The sequence below is a fragment of the Aethalodelphis obliquidens genome, unplaced genomic scaffold (assembly GCF_003676395.1).
Source record: "Aethalodelphis obliquidens isolate GAN/ISIS:26980383/991018 unplaced genomic scaffold, ASM367639v1 scaffold10, whole genome shotgun sequence".
Taxonomy (NCBI): Eukaryota; Metazoa; Chordata; class Mammalia; order Artiodactyla; family Delphinidae; genus Aethalodelphis; species Aethalodelphis obliquidens.
The window spans coordinates 30,217,781-30,236,176 of record NW_020837954.1 but is presented as its reverse complement, the minus strand read 5'-3'; the positions used below and the strand labels follow the sequence as shown (position 1 = coordinate 30,236,176).

Below are 18,396 nucleotides of genomic sequence, written 5' to 3'. Positions count from 1 at the left end.
AACAAATAAATCTGAGCGAGCCAGACAAGAAACCACACAGACAGCCACATACTCCAAACAAGGCTAAAGTTAGTAAAGGAAAATATAGCAACCCGAAGCCAGTCACATCATGACCCTTAATAGCCTACAGAAGTAGACACTCCATCCACACAAACAGAGCCGAGCTCTGCAGATGACCCTACATGCTGAGCGACAGCAAAGATTTTGTTTTGTATCTTTTTTTTTAAGTTCAAAGACCTTTTAGTCTATAAAGGACACGAGTGTTTGATGTCTGGGCCCAAATTAGAGAGGACGATGAGAAAAGGAAAAGTGTTAGGATGTATTTTAAGGTTTCTTATTACTACAAGGGGAGGGGTCAAGGCAAAATGCCAAGGTTAAGACAAAAATGGGCATCTAGAAATCGGAGCTGCTTGTTTCAAAGAATAAAGGCCATAAACTCTTCCAGCAACAGTCCTCTTTGTCTTACCTGATAAAATGCTACACAATCCAAAGGGAAACAGGCACGTACCCCTGACCTTTAGCCGTTTGCAGATCTTGGTCAGTTTCAATTACAATATTTTTGAGTCATATCTGTAGAAATTTTTAACCCTTTTTTGTGCGAAGGATCCTTTTGGCAGTCTAGTAAAGTATACTGAGCCCTTTTCAGAAAAAAATTTTTTTAATAAATTTATTTATTTTTTTTGGCTGCGTCGGATCCTCATTGCTGCGCGTGGGCTTTCTCTAGTTGCGGCAAGCAGGGGCTGCTCTTCGTTGCGGTGCGCAGGCTTCTCATTGTGGTGGCTTCTCTTGTGGAGCACGGGCTCTAGGCACGTGGGCTTCAGTAGCTGTGGTTCGTGGGCTCAGTTGTTGTGGCTCGCGGGCTCTAGAGCACAGGCTCAGTAGTTGTGGCACACGGGCTTAGTTGCTCCGCGGCATGTGGGATCTTCCTGGACCAGGGCTCAAACTAGTGTCCCCTGCATTGGCAGGAGGATTCTTAACCACCGCGCCACCAAGGAAGTCCAGAAAAATATTTTTAAATGCATAAAATACAACACAAAGGATTAAAAATGGAATCAATTATACTTGGTTATCAAGATAGTTTTAAGTTGTGATACAATAACGTATGTACTTCTGGATTAATGTATTAACGAATCTAGCAGCAGGTCTATCTGTTGCCTATACACATAATGGAGTGAAATGCTAAATCTCAGTCTGAATAGAGTAAAAATAAAGATGATTTTCCCCCATCTAAGTTCAAGGGCTCCCTGGATTCCATCTGTGGACCCTAGGTTAAAAACCTTTGGATGAGAGAGCCAATAAAAATACATTTTGTGACGCATCAAACGAAAAAGAAAGTCTTGCAAAATGCATTATCCATTCAACTGTGAGGTGAGGGGAACTAAGAATAAGCAATATTTTTCCAGAAACCATGATGGGCCATTAGTCAGCAAGAGAGCTGCATGCTTTAAATTGAATCCAGAAAGAGATTCAGCTCCCCTCATAAAAGTTACAAGAAAAGTTGAAGCTTTGAGGAACTGACTGGACTCTGCTAACAGCACTGCTGGACTCTGCCCTGAAGTGGGGAAACAGTGACCCGGCAGTGTAGTGATCCAGCTCAACTATGAACTTGAACAAATCCCCTTCCTTCTGGGAGCCTCAGTTGCTTCATCAGTAAAATTAAAGAGCTGAACATGTACCATGACCTCTTAGGGCCCTTTCAGTTCTAAAATTTCAGCATCAGATTATCTCTTCCTTATGTTGATTATTTCAGCCCACTGAGCTTAATTTCAAAACATCACTGCCTTCCTTAAACTTGGAACAGAAAGTTTTACCAAATTTTGAACACCCTCATGTACAACCTAACACCAATGTACCAAATATACGTATACCATTACAACTTTTAAAAATGCCTGTTTTGCACATCTCTACTTCCAAAAAAGTAATCACAGCATCAATCTTTTCTGCTATTAAAACACAGTTCCCATTCGAATCCTAACACCTTCACCTTAAGAATATACAAAATCAACACATGCTGGGCTACCTAGACTATGTTAACTATATGTTTTCAACATTTCAGCCAATGAGCAATATGACAGGGTATAAACCAGAAAGGTCCTTGACAACTACCTAATCTAATCATATTTCATTATTTCTAAAGAAACAGAGAAAGGGTAAGGGCCTAAGTCACTATCACAAAGCCAGTGGGCAAGAAAGGAATTCAATCCAGGTCTCCTGACTGCTGGTTCATCCTCTCCTCACGAACTATACCGAACTGCCTCTCAAATCCTGACACACTTCCCCAACTTCAACATTTTAGCCAGGTTTAAAATTAACAGCAAAAAAGACCTGACAGGTAGACCAGTCCTTTTCTCTATCTTCCATTACATAATGGACACAACAATGAGTTGTGGCTACGATGCATTCACTGGTTGAAATCAAGAAATAATTAAATTCTACCAATCTGCCAAGAAAATGATGACCCTACTAAAATCCTGACTAGCTGGCAATTCTCTTAATATTGTGTAAAGCATGAAAAGATGCAGAAGCATCTATATATGGATATAGACATATACATATATAGCTCCTCAGTCTACTCTCCAGGACCTCTTAGCAACATTTTACTATGAAATTTAGAAGCGAACAAAAAGGGCTACCACACAACCGTTTTTTATTTTTTAAATGAAAAACACACTGTATTTTACAAGCAAAAAGCTTCTATCAATATCAATATTGGGCATTTTTAGATCTCAAGGTTAATTTTATCAGTGAGAAAACCTACTAGAATTCTCTGCCATTATTTATGTTCTAGATGATCAGACATGCAAATCTGATAATAATTTTTATTTGATTGTTACTGCTGTTTTAAAAGGGAGAGCCCTGTCTCAAGTCCTAAGGGTAGGATAATGATTAATAAGGGTCTCTTTAAAGTCTCCCTACCTTTTCACCCTTTCCCCCGCATTCTTCAAATGTGTTCAATATCGCTAGAGAGTCAGAAAACTACTCTCAGAAACAGAAAAAGGCCACAATTCTTCTGAAGTATTCAAAATCCAGACGAGCATCTTCTCAGAACCTGGTCTCAACTCACCTTTCGCTTCCTCAGAGAGACCTTCCCTGACCTCCCAGCTAAAGAAGCAAGACCTGCCTACAACAGACATTTCCCAAGCTAACCCACTTCTGCTGAGAACTTGGCAGCACCCAAAATTGCCATCTACTATTCCTTTGTTTACATGTTTCCTCCTGTTTATACCTGCCACTCCACACTAAAATGAAACCTCCTTGTTCACTGCTGGAGCCGGTATGCCTAAACAGTGCTGGCACATAGTAGGTGCACAAATAACTGCTGAGTGGCCCAAAGTATTGATGTAAGTGCCAACTCTGTCATATGAAGTGTCTCCTGGAAAAGCATTCTTAAAGGACAGAGCACATGCAATTGGCAACGCATTTACACAGCCTACTTTAGAGTAAGCCTGTGATACTAGGACAATCCAGGGTATAAATCCCTTTCAGGGCTTTGGAATGCCCAGCACTTCCAGCTGTGAACACAAAACCCTCTCCAGGCCCATTCACACACTGCTTTCATGAAACATCTCAACAACGATTTCCTCAAAAGGAAATAATGAAATAAAGTCCTGGCCTAAGTTAATCTTTCGTGTCAGGTTCACAATGTTAAACATACTTTGAAGCCAGCCGCACAAACAAAACCAAACTGCACAATATTAGGCTGGGCTGAGATTACATAAAACAAGCTAAACTCTGGCTTTTTTCCTCCCATTCCTCTCTCCTTCCAGTGAACCCTGATATCTGTCTTTTAAGTGCAATTAGATGCAGGTGAGAAAAATGCTTATCTGCACACAGCTTCCAAATAGGTAATGAGATTTCCAATGATATTCCACCTAATACTGTAGCAACAAGGTAAGTTGGACTGGACAACTTAGAGCTGAGCTGTGTCTGGAAGCTCCTCTTAAAAATTCTTCTTTTTAAAATTATGTTTAAGTCGGCACTTACTTCAAAGTATTCAGTTATCAAAACACATTTTTCAGAGTGCCCTGAGTTTTTCCATACCCATGACTCTTCGCGTGTGTGCTAAGCCTACCTTTCAGCACCCATAATGTTAAGAATACAGGTCTTTCAAGAGAGAAGGACAAAAGCGCGGGTTCTCAGGAGTGACAGATCCAAAGGGAAAAATAATCCTTTCTCTTCCAATACTAAACCCAAGTTGCTGCTTCTCCGGAGTTTCCCCGCACTTTCCCCTCCCCACTCCGCTCCCCTTTCACTGCCCACTTTACCCTGCTTTAATCCTGGCGAAGCCTTTCTCTTGTCTTATTAAGGGTAAACAATAGAAATGTCACAAGGAAACTCAGGAAGAAAATGAAGTCTCTAATTGCTGCCGTTTAACGACTGTAGATAATTACTATCTTCAAAATGTGGTTTTCACAAGCGGAGAGGGAGTCGAGGCGGGTGAGGCTGGCGAGCTCCCCGCCGCTGGGAGGAAATCTGCGAGGCCGAATCCCAGGACCGAGGGACGAAAGGGATGCGGTCCCGTGCCGGGGAGCCCGGGGTGGGGGTCAGCGGCGTTCCTGCCCACTCCGGGACACTCCCGGCCGAGTCACAGACAGTTCAGTGCCCTCGGGCTGCGGCTACCCGTGGCGGTCACCATAACAATATGCAAAGCGCTGCCCGTGGACGCCCCCCGCGCGGATCCCACCGCCCGCTGCGGCCGAGCCGGCGGTGCCGCGCCTGGAGTTCCGGGCCCCGGGCTCACAGTAAGCTGGGTCAGAGGGCCCCCGGGGGCCTCTCAGCTTCGCCAAGGTGGTGGTGGGGGGGGGTGTCCTCGGACACCGCGTGGTGCCTGCGACGGCGGTGCCTCAGCCCTGGCCACTACCCCCGCTACCCGGCCCGGGGCGCGCAGGGAAGTCGAACCCCTATCCCTGCGGTACCGCCGACGACTTGGTCCCCGAACGCTGAGCCCCGCGGGGCGCGGGGTCGCCCCAGTCCCCGCCACTTCCTTCGCCACCGTCCTCGGCGCGGATAGCGCATCCCGGTGCCCGCCGCAGCGCCCCGCGCGCGCCTCCCCGCCCCCGCCGTCCCAGCCCTCCGAGCCGCTCGCGCCGACCCAAGCGCCCGGGCGATCCCCACAGAGCCCCCGAGCCACCCCGCTGGCCCTGCTCGGGGATGCGGGCGCGCTGCTGCCACCCAGCCCGGAGCGCTCGCCGCCCGCCCCAAAGCTCCCCGGGTCGGGGACCCCCAGACTTACCCTAGAACCACCAGCTCCCCGTATTTCACCGGCTCCTTGTTGAGGGCGCAGTGCTCCTCCTGGCCGGGGGAAAACATGGAGCCCTGCTCGGCCGCCGCCGTCGCCTCCGCCGCGACCCCCGCCGAGTCCGCGCCGCCGCTACAATCCCATCCCGAGAACGGAGTGAGCGCGCCAGGGAAGGGCACGGCGGCGAAGGGGGCGCGGGGCGGCCAATCCCGCGGCTGCTCCGTCGTGGCTGCGCGGCTGCCCTGCCGGGCTCTCCGGAGCTCCGCGAAGCGCAGCTGCCCCGAGCCGGACTCGGCAACAAATGGAACCAGGCAGCAGGGGGACCTACCCGCGCCGAGCGCCTGAGCCGCAGCCGCCGCCGAAGCCCCGCGGGAGGGAGGAAGGGAAAGAGCGAGAAAGCTAGGGAGGGGCGGGGGCAGCGGGCGGGGGAAGGGCGGGGGAGGGGGAGGGGCGGGGGCCGGACCGCTGAGCCGCCCCGCGGGCGCGCGGGCAGGTGGGAGCCGCCCGGCCCTCCGCGAGACGCCCGCAGCCCCCCCGCCCACCCGGCGCCCCCTCCCCCGGCGCGTGGGGCCGCCCACGTCCCCTCCCCGCCCCCCTCGGGCCCTGCGGTGGATCGCCCGGGTGTTATGTAAACATAGAGTAAAAGGGAAAAGAAGTTCTTAAAGGAGCAGCTCTATTTTTTTTTTTTTCTCGCTTCCTTTCCCAAACTTAACAGCGCGGGGTCCACAGCCCTGGTCGCGGAGTTCTCCAGCAGCTGAAGGCTGCGCAGGATCCCGGAAGCACAGCGGTCAAGGTTCCCAAGCCTAGCCTAGTTTCCCCAGGTTAGTTAGCTGTAAATAAAGAACTTGCTCTCGGGGTATGAGAGCATTTGCTTTCCCGGTGTCACTGTGTCGCGGCACACATCCGGAGGTGTCCCACAGGCGCACCTGGGTGCCTCCTCTTCCAAAACCAAGTCCTTAAGAGCTTGAAGACGTCTAGAAATTTGGAGGGGCTCGCCAATTGGCACTGGATTAGAGGGAGTCTTGAAGGCACTTGGAGCACACTGCCGTGGTGCAGGATGTAACAACCCGGTTTGTCGTCAGCAGAGTTCCACATGGTTCCAAAAAAATGTTTTGCTGTTGTTGGGGGTTTTTTTGGTTTTTTTTAATCCAGACCCTGTCCGCTTTCCCATACCTTCTCTCAATCCCCTAAGGAATTTAAGAGGAAATTATTTGGGTAAACATTTTAATGGATATAAAAGTTCCTTTATTATAATTTAGCCGATGCATTGTTTGCTTTTTATGCTTTTCTAAATAGTCACTACTATGGCTTTAAAATATTTTAGAGTATAACAGCTTTACTGACTGCTGTTTCTCCTCATACAGGATTTTATTGTTTTCCCATTTATTAAGCACTCATACTGGAAACTCTGCATATTATTGTCAGTCACTGCCTCTCAAGACTGTTAAATAATTTTCAAAGAAATAAATACTGCAAAGCCACCCTATGTATAAACACTGACTGGTGGGCTATGACCCTAAGTAAAGGGCTAGGAAAAAGAAATAATTGCATCAGTAACCTTCCATTGCACCGTTCAGCACCCTTTGTCTAACATTCTCTGACAGGTTATTACTATAGTGACAAGATGCTGCAGGAAATGTTACTTCAGTTAGTAACGAATTTGTTTTTAATTGGGGCTTTAGAAATAAATTATTTCAAAGTAACTAAAGCCACACCATTGGTTAGTCAAACACACAAAAACTTTTTAAACAACATACTTCACCTAAGTATAAAATTTCTATACTTCATCTGAACACCGTTATTCAGCATATTTTACATATTCTCTGTAATATGTATGTGTGTATAGTTAGTTTTAACCAACAATCCTTCACTAAAGGGTTGAATGCTTTCTCATCACTAGGGTCTTGGTGTGAATTTCTGTCTGAATTTCTGCCTGATTAATGTTGACTTCATTTATCTACTCCATGCTCCTACTTACCTTATAGATGTGTGGCTAGCAAAGGTCTAGCAGAATCATGCCTTGGTTATGAAGTCCCCAGTTATTATAGTACCTGGATCTGTCATTCTAACTTCTCCAGGCTTGTTCTGTTGCTGCTACTGCTCTCTAGGCTGCGATTACCCCCTCCCTCCTTCTCCCTTGGCATGCTGTGCTTTTGTGCATTGCATTACACTATTCTGGCTCCATTTCCTCCTTGCTGTGCTCTGCATCTGCTCTTAGGAAGATGGAAACAAACATTTATTAACCTCCTACTAAGTTCCAAACACTAGGCTGAGAGTTTCCCATAAGATGTCTCAGTCTTTGCAGGACCTCCATTCTAGCTGTTTGCCCAGGACGCCTCTGACTTCCAGAGGGCCATCTCTCTCTTTCTGCTCTCCCTGCATGTCTTTGAGCTTGTTTAAAGTTCTTCATCAGGTCTGTCTTTATCAGTTACTTACAGGAAGTGTTGCTTTGAATCAAGTTTTTGTAGCAGTGGAGGCTTTTTATCTTAGGTAACTGCAGGGCTCACAGACCAGTTTGGGGAATTATTCTGACACCTGAAAACCTCAGGAATGCATACAGGCACCAGGAATCGAAATCCAAATGAGCAAAAGGGCCAAGTGAGGACTGTGGCAAATTGGTGAGACTGTGCCATCTCAGAGGCACATCAGACACTGCTCTCCAGCTAATTGTCGCCATGTGACAATAACAGCTTACTGTTGCTAAATTTAATTTTTTTTTAAGTGCAAATCCTGTGTTTTATGCCAAATCCAACTTGTAACTATAGGCAACTCATTCCAGTTCTGTTTTGTTTTGTTTTAAACACAGAATGGACCCACCAAAACCACGTCTGTTTTCTAGATTGGGCCCAAGTTCCCCAAATTTGCTTTGTCTGGTTTCAAGGAAATATATAAGCGAAGGTAAAAAAAGAACCAAAAAACACTTCTCAAGTGGAATCAAATGGCAGGGCTGGGAGGGGAACAGAATAGTGGGGCATAAACTTGATTTTCTCAGAGAGTCCATGGCTTGTATCCCTATAAAAGCCAGCTTGCACCTTTCTCTGTTCATCCCTCATTAGAGTTTTCTGTTCACAACTTAAGCCAGTTAGAACATTACCCCCACCATCCCCTGCTAATATTAGGAATCTGATTGTAGCATGAATTTATCTCGTCTTGAATGTAATTGTTTTAGTTAGTAGCTCCAGGCTGGTGGGACAATCTGGCTGTGCCATCTGCCAACCCACTGAAAGCCAGGGTGGGTTTGACTGACCTGGCTGCCAGGGCAGACCACCACCCTCCCTCCCTGCTTGCCATTCCATTTGTGTCTCTCCGAAACCACTCTCCTGAAGAGGATGAACCACCCACAGCATCCCAGAGGGAGCTGATGCTACTTCTTGGGCTACCTAAGGCCATATGTTAACTTCACAAATAAATAATGTAAGGCTTTCTCTTGATTTTTACCCCCAAGTTAGGTCTATCTCTTTTAAGTTAGAATGAAAAGATTTAGTGAAGAAGCTTATGTTTGTCTTAAATAAAATCAATCAAATGCCTTCCAGTATTTCTAGAATAAAGAGTCTAATTTTTAGTCACTCTCCATTCTACCTTACATGTTTATGTTTGCAAAGACTAAAGAGTAAGAAGATCCTTTCAAAAAATGTATGTCTGGGGCTTCCCTGGTGGCGCAGTGGTTAAGAGTCTGCCTGCCAATACAGGGGGCACAGGCTCGACCCCTGGTCCGGGAAGATCCCACATGCCGCAGAGCAACTAAGCCCGTGCACCACAGCTACCGAGCCTGCTCTCTAGAGCCCGCAAGCCACAACTACTGAGCCTCTGTGCCACAACTACTGAAGCCCAGGCACCTAGAGCCCGTGCTCCGCAGCAAGAGAAGCCACCACAATGAGAAGCCCACGCACCGCAACAAAGAGTAGCCCCTGCTCACCACGACTAGAGAAAGCCCGTATGCAGCAACGAAGACCCAACGCAGATAAAAATAAATAAATATATAAATGTATTTATTTTAAAAAAATATGTTTGGATAAACTAGTCATTTTTTTCATGAAAACTTAGATCACATTTTATTTTTAAATTTTCTGTATACATACCTATATATATCTATATATACACATATATATACACATATATAGATATATATATATATTCCTGATTGGGAAAGTAATATGAGCTCCTTGTCAGAAGTTTGGAAAACATGAAAAAAGGGATTTTTAAAAATTTTATTTTATTTAAATCATCCATAGTCTCATTACCCAGAAACAACCCTGTATAACATTTTTTTATCTATTTCCTTCATCTTTTTTATTTTTAATTTTTTTACATAGTGTGATAATACTGTGTATAATCACCTTTCACACAGTTTGTTATCTCCTCTTTTTTCACTTAATGTTACAATTGTGAGCAGTTTTCTCTTGTCGCTAAAACTTCATTTTTGTTGTTCCATCATGTGTATCAATATCTATGAACCATCCTCCCTCTTATAAAACATTGGGAAGATTTCTAATTTTTGGTCTTCTAAATAATGAACATATTTATATTCATTATTACTGCATGAGAACAATTTCCTACAAGTGAAATTATTACATCAAATGATATAAACATTTTTAAGACCCTTCCATGCATATTTCCAAACTGTTTTTCAAAATGATTATAGCTGCCAAGTTATACTGCAACCATCAGTAAATGAGAGAGAGCCTGCCTCAGGGAACTCTCGGTAGCATTTTTAAACCCTCACTAATGTGACAGGTGATAATTTTTATTTGCATTTCTTTGATTGCTATTGTGAGGTGCACTCACATTTTTAAAAACTTGTGGTAGAAAGTACATAACATGAGATCTACCCTCAACAAAACTTTCAGACTCCAGTAGACTTTTGTTAACTGTAAGCACAATGTTGTACAACAGATCTCTAGAGCTTTTTCATCTTGTATGACTGAAACTTTATACCCATTGAACAGCAACTCCCGTCTCTCCCTCCCCGCAGCTCTGAGAAATTGCACTTTTTACTTGCATAAGTCTGGCAACTTTTGATATCTCATATAAGTAGAATCATGCAGTATTGTCCTTCTGTGACAGGCTTATTTTTTAGTAAATTGTCCTCAAGGTCCATCCATGACATATCATATAACAGGATTCCCTTCTTTTTATGGCTGAATAATATTCCACTGTAGGTATGTACTACATAATCGAGTTATCCATCTATGGGTATTTAGGTGTTTTTACCTCTTGGCTATTGTGAACAATGCTGCAATGAACATGGGAGTGCAAATCTCTTCAAGATCCTGATTCCAGTTCTTTTAAATAAATACCCAGAAGTAGGTTGCTGGATCATATGGTAGTTCTATTTTTAATTTTTTGAGGAAGCTCCATTCTGTTTTACCATTTTACATCTCCATCAACATGGCACATGGGTTCCAATGTTTCTACATCCTCGTCAACATTTGCTATTTTCTGGGTTTTTTTGATAATGAACATCTTAACAGCTGTGAGGTGGTATCTCGTGATTTTGGTTTACATTTCCCTGATGATAGTGATGTTCAACATCTCTTCATATATCTGTTGTATTTGCTTATCTTCTTTGGAGAATTGTCTATTCATTACCTCTGCCCATTTTTAAGTTGGGTTATTTGGTTTTTTGCTCTTGAGTTATATGAGTTTCTTATATATTTTGGATATTAACCCCTTATCAGATATATGGTTTGCAAATATTTTCCCCCATTCTGTAGGTTACCTGTTTCCTTTGTTGTGCAGAAGCTTTTTAATTTAATGTAGTCCCACTTGTCTATTTTTGCTTTTGTTGCTGGTGCTTTTTGGTATCATACCCAAGAAACCATTGCCAAGATCAGTATCACAAAGATTTCCCCCTTGGCTTTCTTCTAAGAGTTTACAGTTTCAGGTCTTCTGTTGAAGTCTTTAATCCATTTTGAGTTGATTTTTGTGTATGGTGTAAGATAAGGGTCCATTTTCATTCTTTTGCATGTGGATACCCACATGCAAAATTTTCCCCACACCATGTATTGAAGAGACTCTCCTTTCCCATTGTGTATTCTTAGCATCCTTGTTGAAGATCAGTTGTCTGTATATGCATGGGTTTGTTTCTGGGTTCTATATTCTGTTCCATTTGTCTATATGTCTATTTTTATGCCAGTAGCATACTGTTTAGGTTACTATAGTTTAGTAATATGTTTAAAATCAGGAAGTGTGAGACCTTCAGCTTTGTTCTTTATAAGATTGTTTTGGCTATTAAGGGTCCTTTGTGGTTCCATATGAATTTTAAGATTATTTTTCTATTTCTGTAAAAGATGTCATTGGGATTTTGCTAAAGATTGCTTTAAATCTATAGGTTGCTCTGGGTAGTATGGACGTTTTAACAATATTAAGTCTTCCAATCTATGAACACAGGATGTCTTTCTATTCACTTGTGTCCTCTCTCATGTCTTTCATTAATATTTTGTAGTTTTCAGTGTCCAAGTCTTTTGCCTCCTTGGTTAAGTTTATTCCTTTGTATTTTATTCTTTATGAAGTTATTGTAAATGGTGCTCTTAGTATCTTTTTCAGATAGTTCATTGTTAATGTATAGAAACACAACAAATTTTTACATATTGATTTTTGTGTCTTTGAACTTCACTGAATTTGTTTATTAGTTCTAAAAATGTTTTCGTGAAAGTTTTAGAATTTTCTACGTATAAGACCATGTAATCTGTGAACAGAGATTTTTAATTCTTTTCAGATTTGGATGCCTTTTACTTCTTTTCCTTGCCTAATAGCTCTGGCTTGAACTTCCAGTTGAATAGAAATGTTGAATAGAAGTGGCAAGACTGAGCATCCCTGTCTTTTATTCCTGATCTTAGAGGAAAATGTTTCAGTTTTTCATTGAGTATAATGTTATCTGTGGGATTTATGGCCTTTATTACTTTGAGGTAATTTCCTTTTATTCCTAGTTTGTTGAGTCTTTTTTTTCCATCAAGAAAGGTGTTGGGTTTTGTCTAATGCTTTTTCTGCATCTATTGAGATCATCATAAGAGTTTTATCCTTTGTTCTGTTAATATGCTGTCTCACATTGGTTGATTTTCACATGTTGAACCATCCTTGCATCCCAGGGATGAGTTCCACTTGTTCATGGAATATGAGACTTCTAATGTATGTCTGGATTCAGTTTTCTAGTATTTTGTGGAGGATTTTTTCACCTATATTCATCAGGAATATTGGCCTATAGTTTTCTTTTCTTGTAACATCATCTTCTGGCTTTGGAATCAGGGTGATACTGACCTCATAAAATGAGTTTAGAAAAGTTTTCTCCTCTTCAATTTTTTGGAAGAGTTTGAAAAGGATTGGTATTAATTCTTCTTTAACTGTTTAGTAGAATTCACCAGTGAAGACATCTAGTCCTGGAATTTTCTTTGTTGAGAGGTGTTTGTTTGTTTGTTTGTTTTACTGATTCAATCTCCTTACTAGTAATTGGTCTGTTCAAATTTTCTGTTTCTCCATGATTCAATCTTGTAAGTTATATGTTTCTAGGAATTTATCCATTTCTTTTAAGTTATCCAATTTGTTAGTGTGCAATTATTCATAGTACTCTTGTAATCTTTTTAATTCCTGCAGAGGTCGTAATAATGTCCCCTTTCATTTCTGATTTTGAGTCTTTCTCTTTTTTTTCTTAGTTAGTCTAGTTAAAGACATCAATTTTGTCGATCTTTTTCTTTTTATAAAATTAATTAATTAGTTTATTTTTATTTGGTTGAGCCTGGTCTTAGTTGCGGCAGGCGGGCTCCTTAGTTGTGTCATGTGAACTCTTAGTTGTGGCATGCATGTGGGATCTAGTTCCCTGTCCAGGGATTGAACCTGGGCCCCCTGCATTGGGAGCATGGAGACTTAACCACTGCACCACCAGGCAAGTCCCTGTTGATCTTCTCAGAAAAGCAACTCAGTTTCATTGATTTTATCTATTGTTTTTCTATTTTCTATTTTGTTTATTTCTGTTCTAATCTTTATTGCATTCCTTCTGCTAGCTTTGGGCTTATGTTCTTCTTTTTCTAATTCCTTGATGTATAGAAATAGGTTTTATATTTGAGATTCTACTTCTTTTTTAAGGTAGGCATTTATCACTATAAAGTTGCCTCTTAGTACTGCTTTTGCTGCATCTCATAAGTTTTGGTATTTGTATTTTTGCTTTCATTTGTCTCAAGATATTTTTTAATTTCTGTTTTGATTTCTTCTTTGATCCATTTATGTTCAAGAGTGTGTTGTTTAATTTCCAAATATTTGGGAATTTTCCAATTCTCTTTGCTATTGATTTCTAGTTTCAGTCCATTGTGGTAAAAAAAGATACTAGATATAAATTCAATCACCTTAAATTTGTTAAGACTTGTTTGGTTCTCTAATATGTCATCTATACTGGAGAATGTTCCATGTGCACTTAAGAAGAATATGTATTCTGCTGCTGTTGGGAGGAGGCATTCGGTCTTCTAACAGCCCTATGGTTGGGTCCTATTGAGCTTGTGGTCAATAGAATTTTAGGTTTCTGTCAGATGAACTGCTTTGAAGAAGAATCCATCTCACCAAGACCTGTATACTTGAATTATTGAATCTAAGTGAAATATTAAATATTTATTCCTGTTTTATTTCCAATTTGTTAGGTTTAGACAATCCAATGGGCTCTTTTTTCTCATTCTTTTAAAGAGGTTTTATTATTTCAAAAAGTAATAGATATAGATAGTAAACAATTCAAATAATAAAAAGAGTGAAAAATATTTTAATCCTACTTTTACCCAGCAGTTCTCCTCCCTAGTGGAAACCAGTTTTCAATTTTTTGTGTATCTTCCCAGCACTTTTCTCTGCATATGTTTGTGTAAATATTCTTTTAAAAACACACAGAAATGGCAGCACACTATGAACACTATTCTGTACCTAGCTTTTTTCACTTAACAAGGAGACCAGGAAAGACTTCTTCAAGGAGAGTTTTGAGCAGTTGACTGAATGATAAAACAGAATCACCTGTGCAAGATCTCAGGGAATAATATTCCACCCAGAAGGTGCAGCAAGTGCATATGCCCTAAGGTAGTACTGAGCTTGGCATATGTTAGGAACAGAAAGAACTTCATGTTGCCAGAGCTTACCGCATGAACAGGAGAGGGGTATAAGATAAAGCTGGAGAAGTAGGTAGGAGCCAGGTCATACAGGGCATCAGGGTAATGATTGCTTCTCTTTGACATTGGAAATCACTGGAGAGTTGGGTAGGGTTGTTGAAGCAATAAATAACAAAATCTTGTAATAATTTTACCTACATAGGCATCATGAGACTATAAAATGCAAAATCAATATACACATTTTGGAAGCTACATGATAAGTGACTTTGGAATAAAGTATTCATTTTTATGTTCTTTGCCCCAGACCAGAGTTACTGCAAACAATGAAGGGTATTTGTAACAATGAGATTGTTCTGGAAGAGGGCCTCCCTACTCTCATTCACCACTGAGACAGGGACTCTTCCGGGAAAGAGGCTGAACTGAAGCAAGAGAAAAGCATCCTCAAAGAGCAGAAAACAGGCTAGTTAACGAGACAGAGACCTCAGTTCTACATCACTTAATGTCTTTATGCCTTCCTTAGTTAGCCCATCTGTGAAATAGGAATAATAATTTCCTGCCTGTATAGCTCATAAGGTTTTTGAGAAAATCAAATGAGATAATGCATGTGACAGTAAATTATGTACTGCAAAGTATTAAAACATACACAGTATTGTCATTTTTAAATACAACTACAGGAGAATATTGCGGGATGGGGATGTGGAAATATTAAATAATAATGAATCAATAAATACGTGCTGAAAGGTTCCTGTGCTGGCTTTGTACAGCCGTGTAATAAGATAATTTGATAAATGTTTACTTAGGGCCTATTATGTTAAGGCACCATGATAGATACAGCAAGTGCCATAGCTGCAAGTGAGACAGCAGGAAATCTGGAGTCCCACAGGCTCCCACTTTGGACGTACGATCCTGATCTCAGATGAGGTACAGTGAGGGAGCTTGTGGGACTCCAGTCAGCAGAATCCCCACAATCTGTGGCTTTCTTGCAAGTTGTGAAATGTTCCGGTTGTAGCAGCTAGAAAATTGGAATCTAAATAAGAAATGGACCCAAATGAGAATGCTTTCCAAACTGTAAGGTGCTATATAATAGCAGGACTATGAGGGAGTGCTAAAAGATCAGCTGATAACAGGAAGCTCAGTCTAACATCTTGAGCTAATGTTTCATCCATCTCCAACATGCTTATGAATGTCCATTTGACCTTAAGTTATTCTGAATGCATTTGTTTTCTTTTTACCTCTTCCTAATCTTTTAAATTCAGCCATTACAATCACACGTGTGAAGTAACTGGGTGTGTTTAGCTGCAAAATCAACACGTGAAGCAGAGCGACCTAATCTCCATTACCACGTGCCAGTTCACACACAAAAAGCCAAGGGCACGCTGACACACAAGCTCAGCACAGATGGAACAGACTCCCATGGTCAACAGCTGCAGTAGGAACAAAGCACCTGATAACACGTAGAAGTTATCACTGCTCCCCTAAGCTAAATCATAAGACAAAATATTTTTCATACCTTTCGAAAAACTTTAAACCGTGGTGGCAACTTAATCACAGTAATGGGGGAATTAAACACTTTAAGACCCACAAAATCAAAAGTGTTAAGTCATAAAACATCCACCTGCCTGGTCAATTTAAGTTCCTATTAACCTTGCTCTTTGCTTGCATACTGGTCACGTATACGAGGGGTCTTTCCCCTCTTGAGCTCAATCCCTGTGTTGTCATTGGCTAAAGTCAATATGACAGAAAGATGGGCAGTTGACTAAAAACAAGCCATAAATACACAACAGGAATGTAAAGAATCTTAACCAAACAAACCAAATTTATTTCTTCTATGAAATTATAAACATTTTATTAACTATATCCTCTTCTATGACCAGGCCAGCAGATGCTGAAAGCTAGAAAAAAACTTCTTAAAAAATCAGATCCCTTGCCCTCTCCCTCCTCCTCTAGGCATTTAAAAAATCATAATCTTCCTGGCATTTATCACAGACTTACCATATGTTTTGTACTATACATCATATTCAGTAGAGAAGTTTCTTGTACTCTATAATTTTTTATAATAAAATCATACGACTATTAAGTCGAAATGACTATAGCTCTAAAGCATATTTTTTAACTCACAATTAGAGATTTTATGAAGCAACTTTTGAGAACAATGATGTATCACTTATCTTTCTTTTTTAATTAATTAATTTATTTTTGGCTGTGTTGGGTCTTTGCTGCTGTGCGCGGGCTTTCTCTAGTTGTGATGAGCGGGGGCTACTCTTCGTTGCTGTGCACAGGCTTCTCATTTCAGTGGCTTCTCTTGTTGTGGAGCACGGGCTCTAGGCGCGTGGGCTTCAGTAGTTGTGGCACACGGGCTCAGTAATTGTGGCTCACGGGCTCTAGAGCGCAGGCTCAATAGTTGTGGCGCACGGGCTTAGTTGCTTCATGGCATGTGGGATCTTCCTGGACCAGGGCTCGAACCCGTGTCCCTTGCACTGGCAGGTGGATTCTTAACCACTGCACCACCAGGGAAGTCCTGAATCCCTTATCTTTTACTGCAAAACAAAACACTTCAAAACTTAGTGCCTTAAAACAAAAACAAAAACCACCCTTGGGCAGTTAAGGGTTAACAGTTAGGGTCATGAAGTTCAAACATAGCTGCTATGGGAGCAAGTTTTAGAGAAGACAGGAGGTGGGCTGGGAAAGCGCCTCTAAACTGTCTACTACAACTATAATTCCAATGGGGAGAAAGCAGCAAAATTTGAGTGTAAACAAAATGTTAAAGTATAGAAGGAGTTATATTTAGTACCACGTGGGTGATAAAAATGAGTAAGAAGAACAGAGCAAAAGAAGATATATTAACTGAAGTAAGCAGGGAGCAGTAAAAGGGGCCAACTAGATAAAAGGAGATAAGGAAGAGGTGAGATCCCTGAAAGATTTGAAATATAGGATGAATAATTTAAACTTGAAAAAGAGCAGTCTTATTGAAGATTTTTTGCGGAGCACAGGCTCCAGACGCGCAGGCTCAGCGGCTATGGCTCACGGGCCAAGCCGCTCCGCGGCATGTGGGATCTTCGCGGACCGGGGCACGAACCCGTGTCCCCTATATCGGCAGGCAGACTCTCAACCACTGCGCCACCAGGGAAGCCCTTTATTGAAGATTTCGAGACAGGAGGTGATGAGGTTAAAATGGCAGGAGAGAAATTGACATTCAGTCACTTAAAGTAAGTGAATAGACCGTGAACGTCTGCTACGTGCCAGCCCCTGTGCTGAGCACTGGGATTGTTTTCATGGTGTGGTTCTAGGGCATCTTAAGGGTAAACACTGCTGGAAGGCTGCCAAGGGACGCTACTCCTGTGTGTCATTGCAGAAAGAATGACAGCGAAGTCATAACAACTCAGTCACAAATTTTGTTTTTTAAAAAATCAAATTAGAGAGGGACATCACCTTTAGTGTAAAATTTCACTTTCCATTCTTCAGTCTTCTTCATCTATAATTGAGGATAAAGTATGGGTAACATTTGGTTTTCTTTTAGTGTTAAATAACCAGTGTCAAACAGGAACTTTGTTTTGATCATCATGGCTTTCAATAAGTCTCTCTCTATGGCTTATTCTTGAAGTGCAGTAGATAATAATCAACAACATTAACTGAATGTTTATTATGTGCCAGGCACTGTTGTAAAGGCTTTATACAAGTAAGCATTTAGTCTTCATGATAACCAAATGAGGTAGGTGCTATGGTCATCATCCCCACTACATAGATGAAGAAATTGAGGTATAGAGAATTTAAGTGCTTTGACCAAGGTTAAACAGGTAGAAAGCAGTGGAACCGGGCTTTAGATCCAAAATATCTGGGTCCAGAATCCACGCATATGCTATGGTGCCTCTTAACTGTTTAAATTTTTAAAAAATTAATTTATACCTATTGGCAGTTTAGGCTGAATGTCCTTTAACATGTCAATTAGCGGCAGCAGTTTTTATCATGTATCCGTATCCATTTAACTAACTGGAAGTACTTCCTCATCCCCAAGTGACTAAAAGCGCAGGGCCAGAGGTGCCTATTCACAATATACCGTGTGGAGGAACCATAACTATCCTGGTG

At 41.7% G+C, this 18,396-nt stretch overlaps 1 protein-coding gene across 1 annotated transcript in view; it reads right to left on the bottom strand.

The window, feature by feature from the left end:
- The window catches only part of PELI2 (pellino E3 ubiquitin protein ligase family member 2), a 207,228-nt gene extending 201,590 nt beyond the window's left edge, over positions 1-5,638 (bottom strand). The window contains exon 1 of the mRNA XM_027111345.1: positions 5,234-5,638. Coding sequence (XP_026967146.1) covers positions 5,234-5,310 — 77 coding nt within the window. The 5' untranslated portion in view covers positions 5,311-5,638. The remainder of the gene's footprint in view (positions 1-5,233) is intronic.
- Between the last annotated feature and the right edge of the window lie 12,758 nt (positions 5,639-18,396).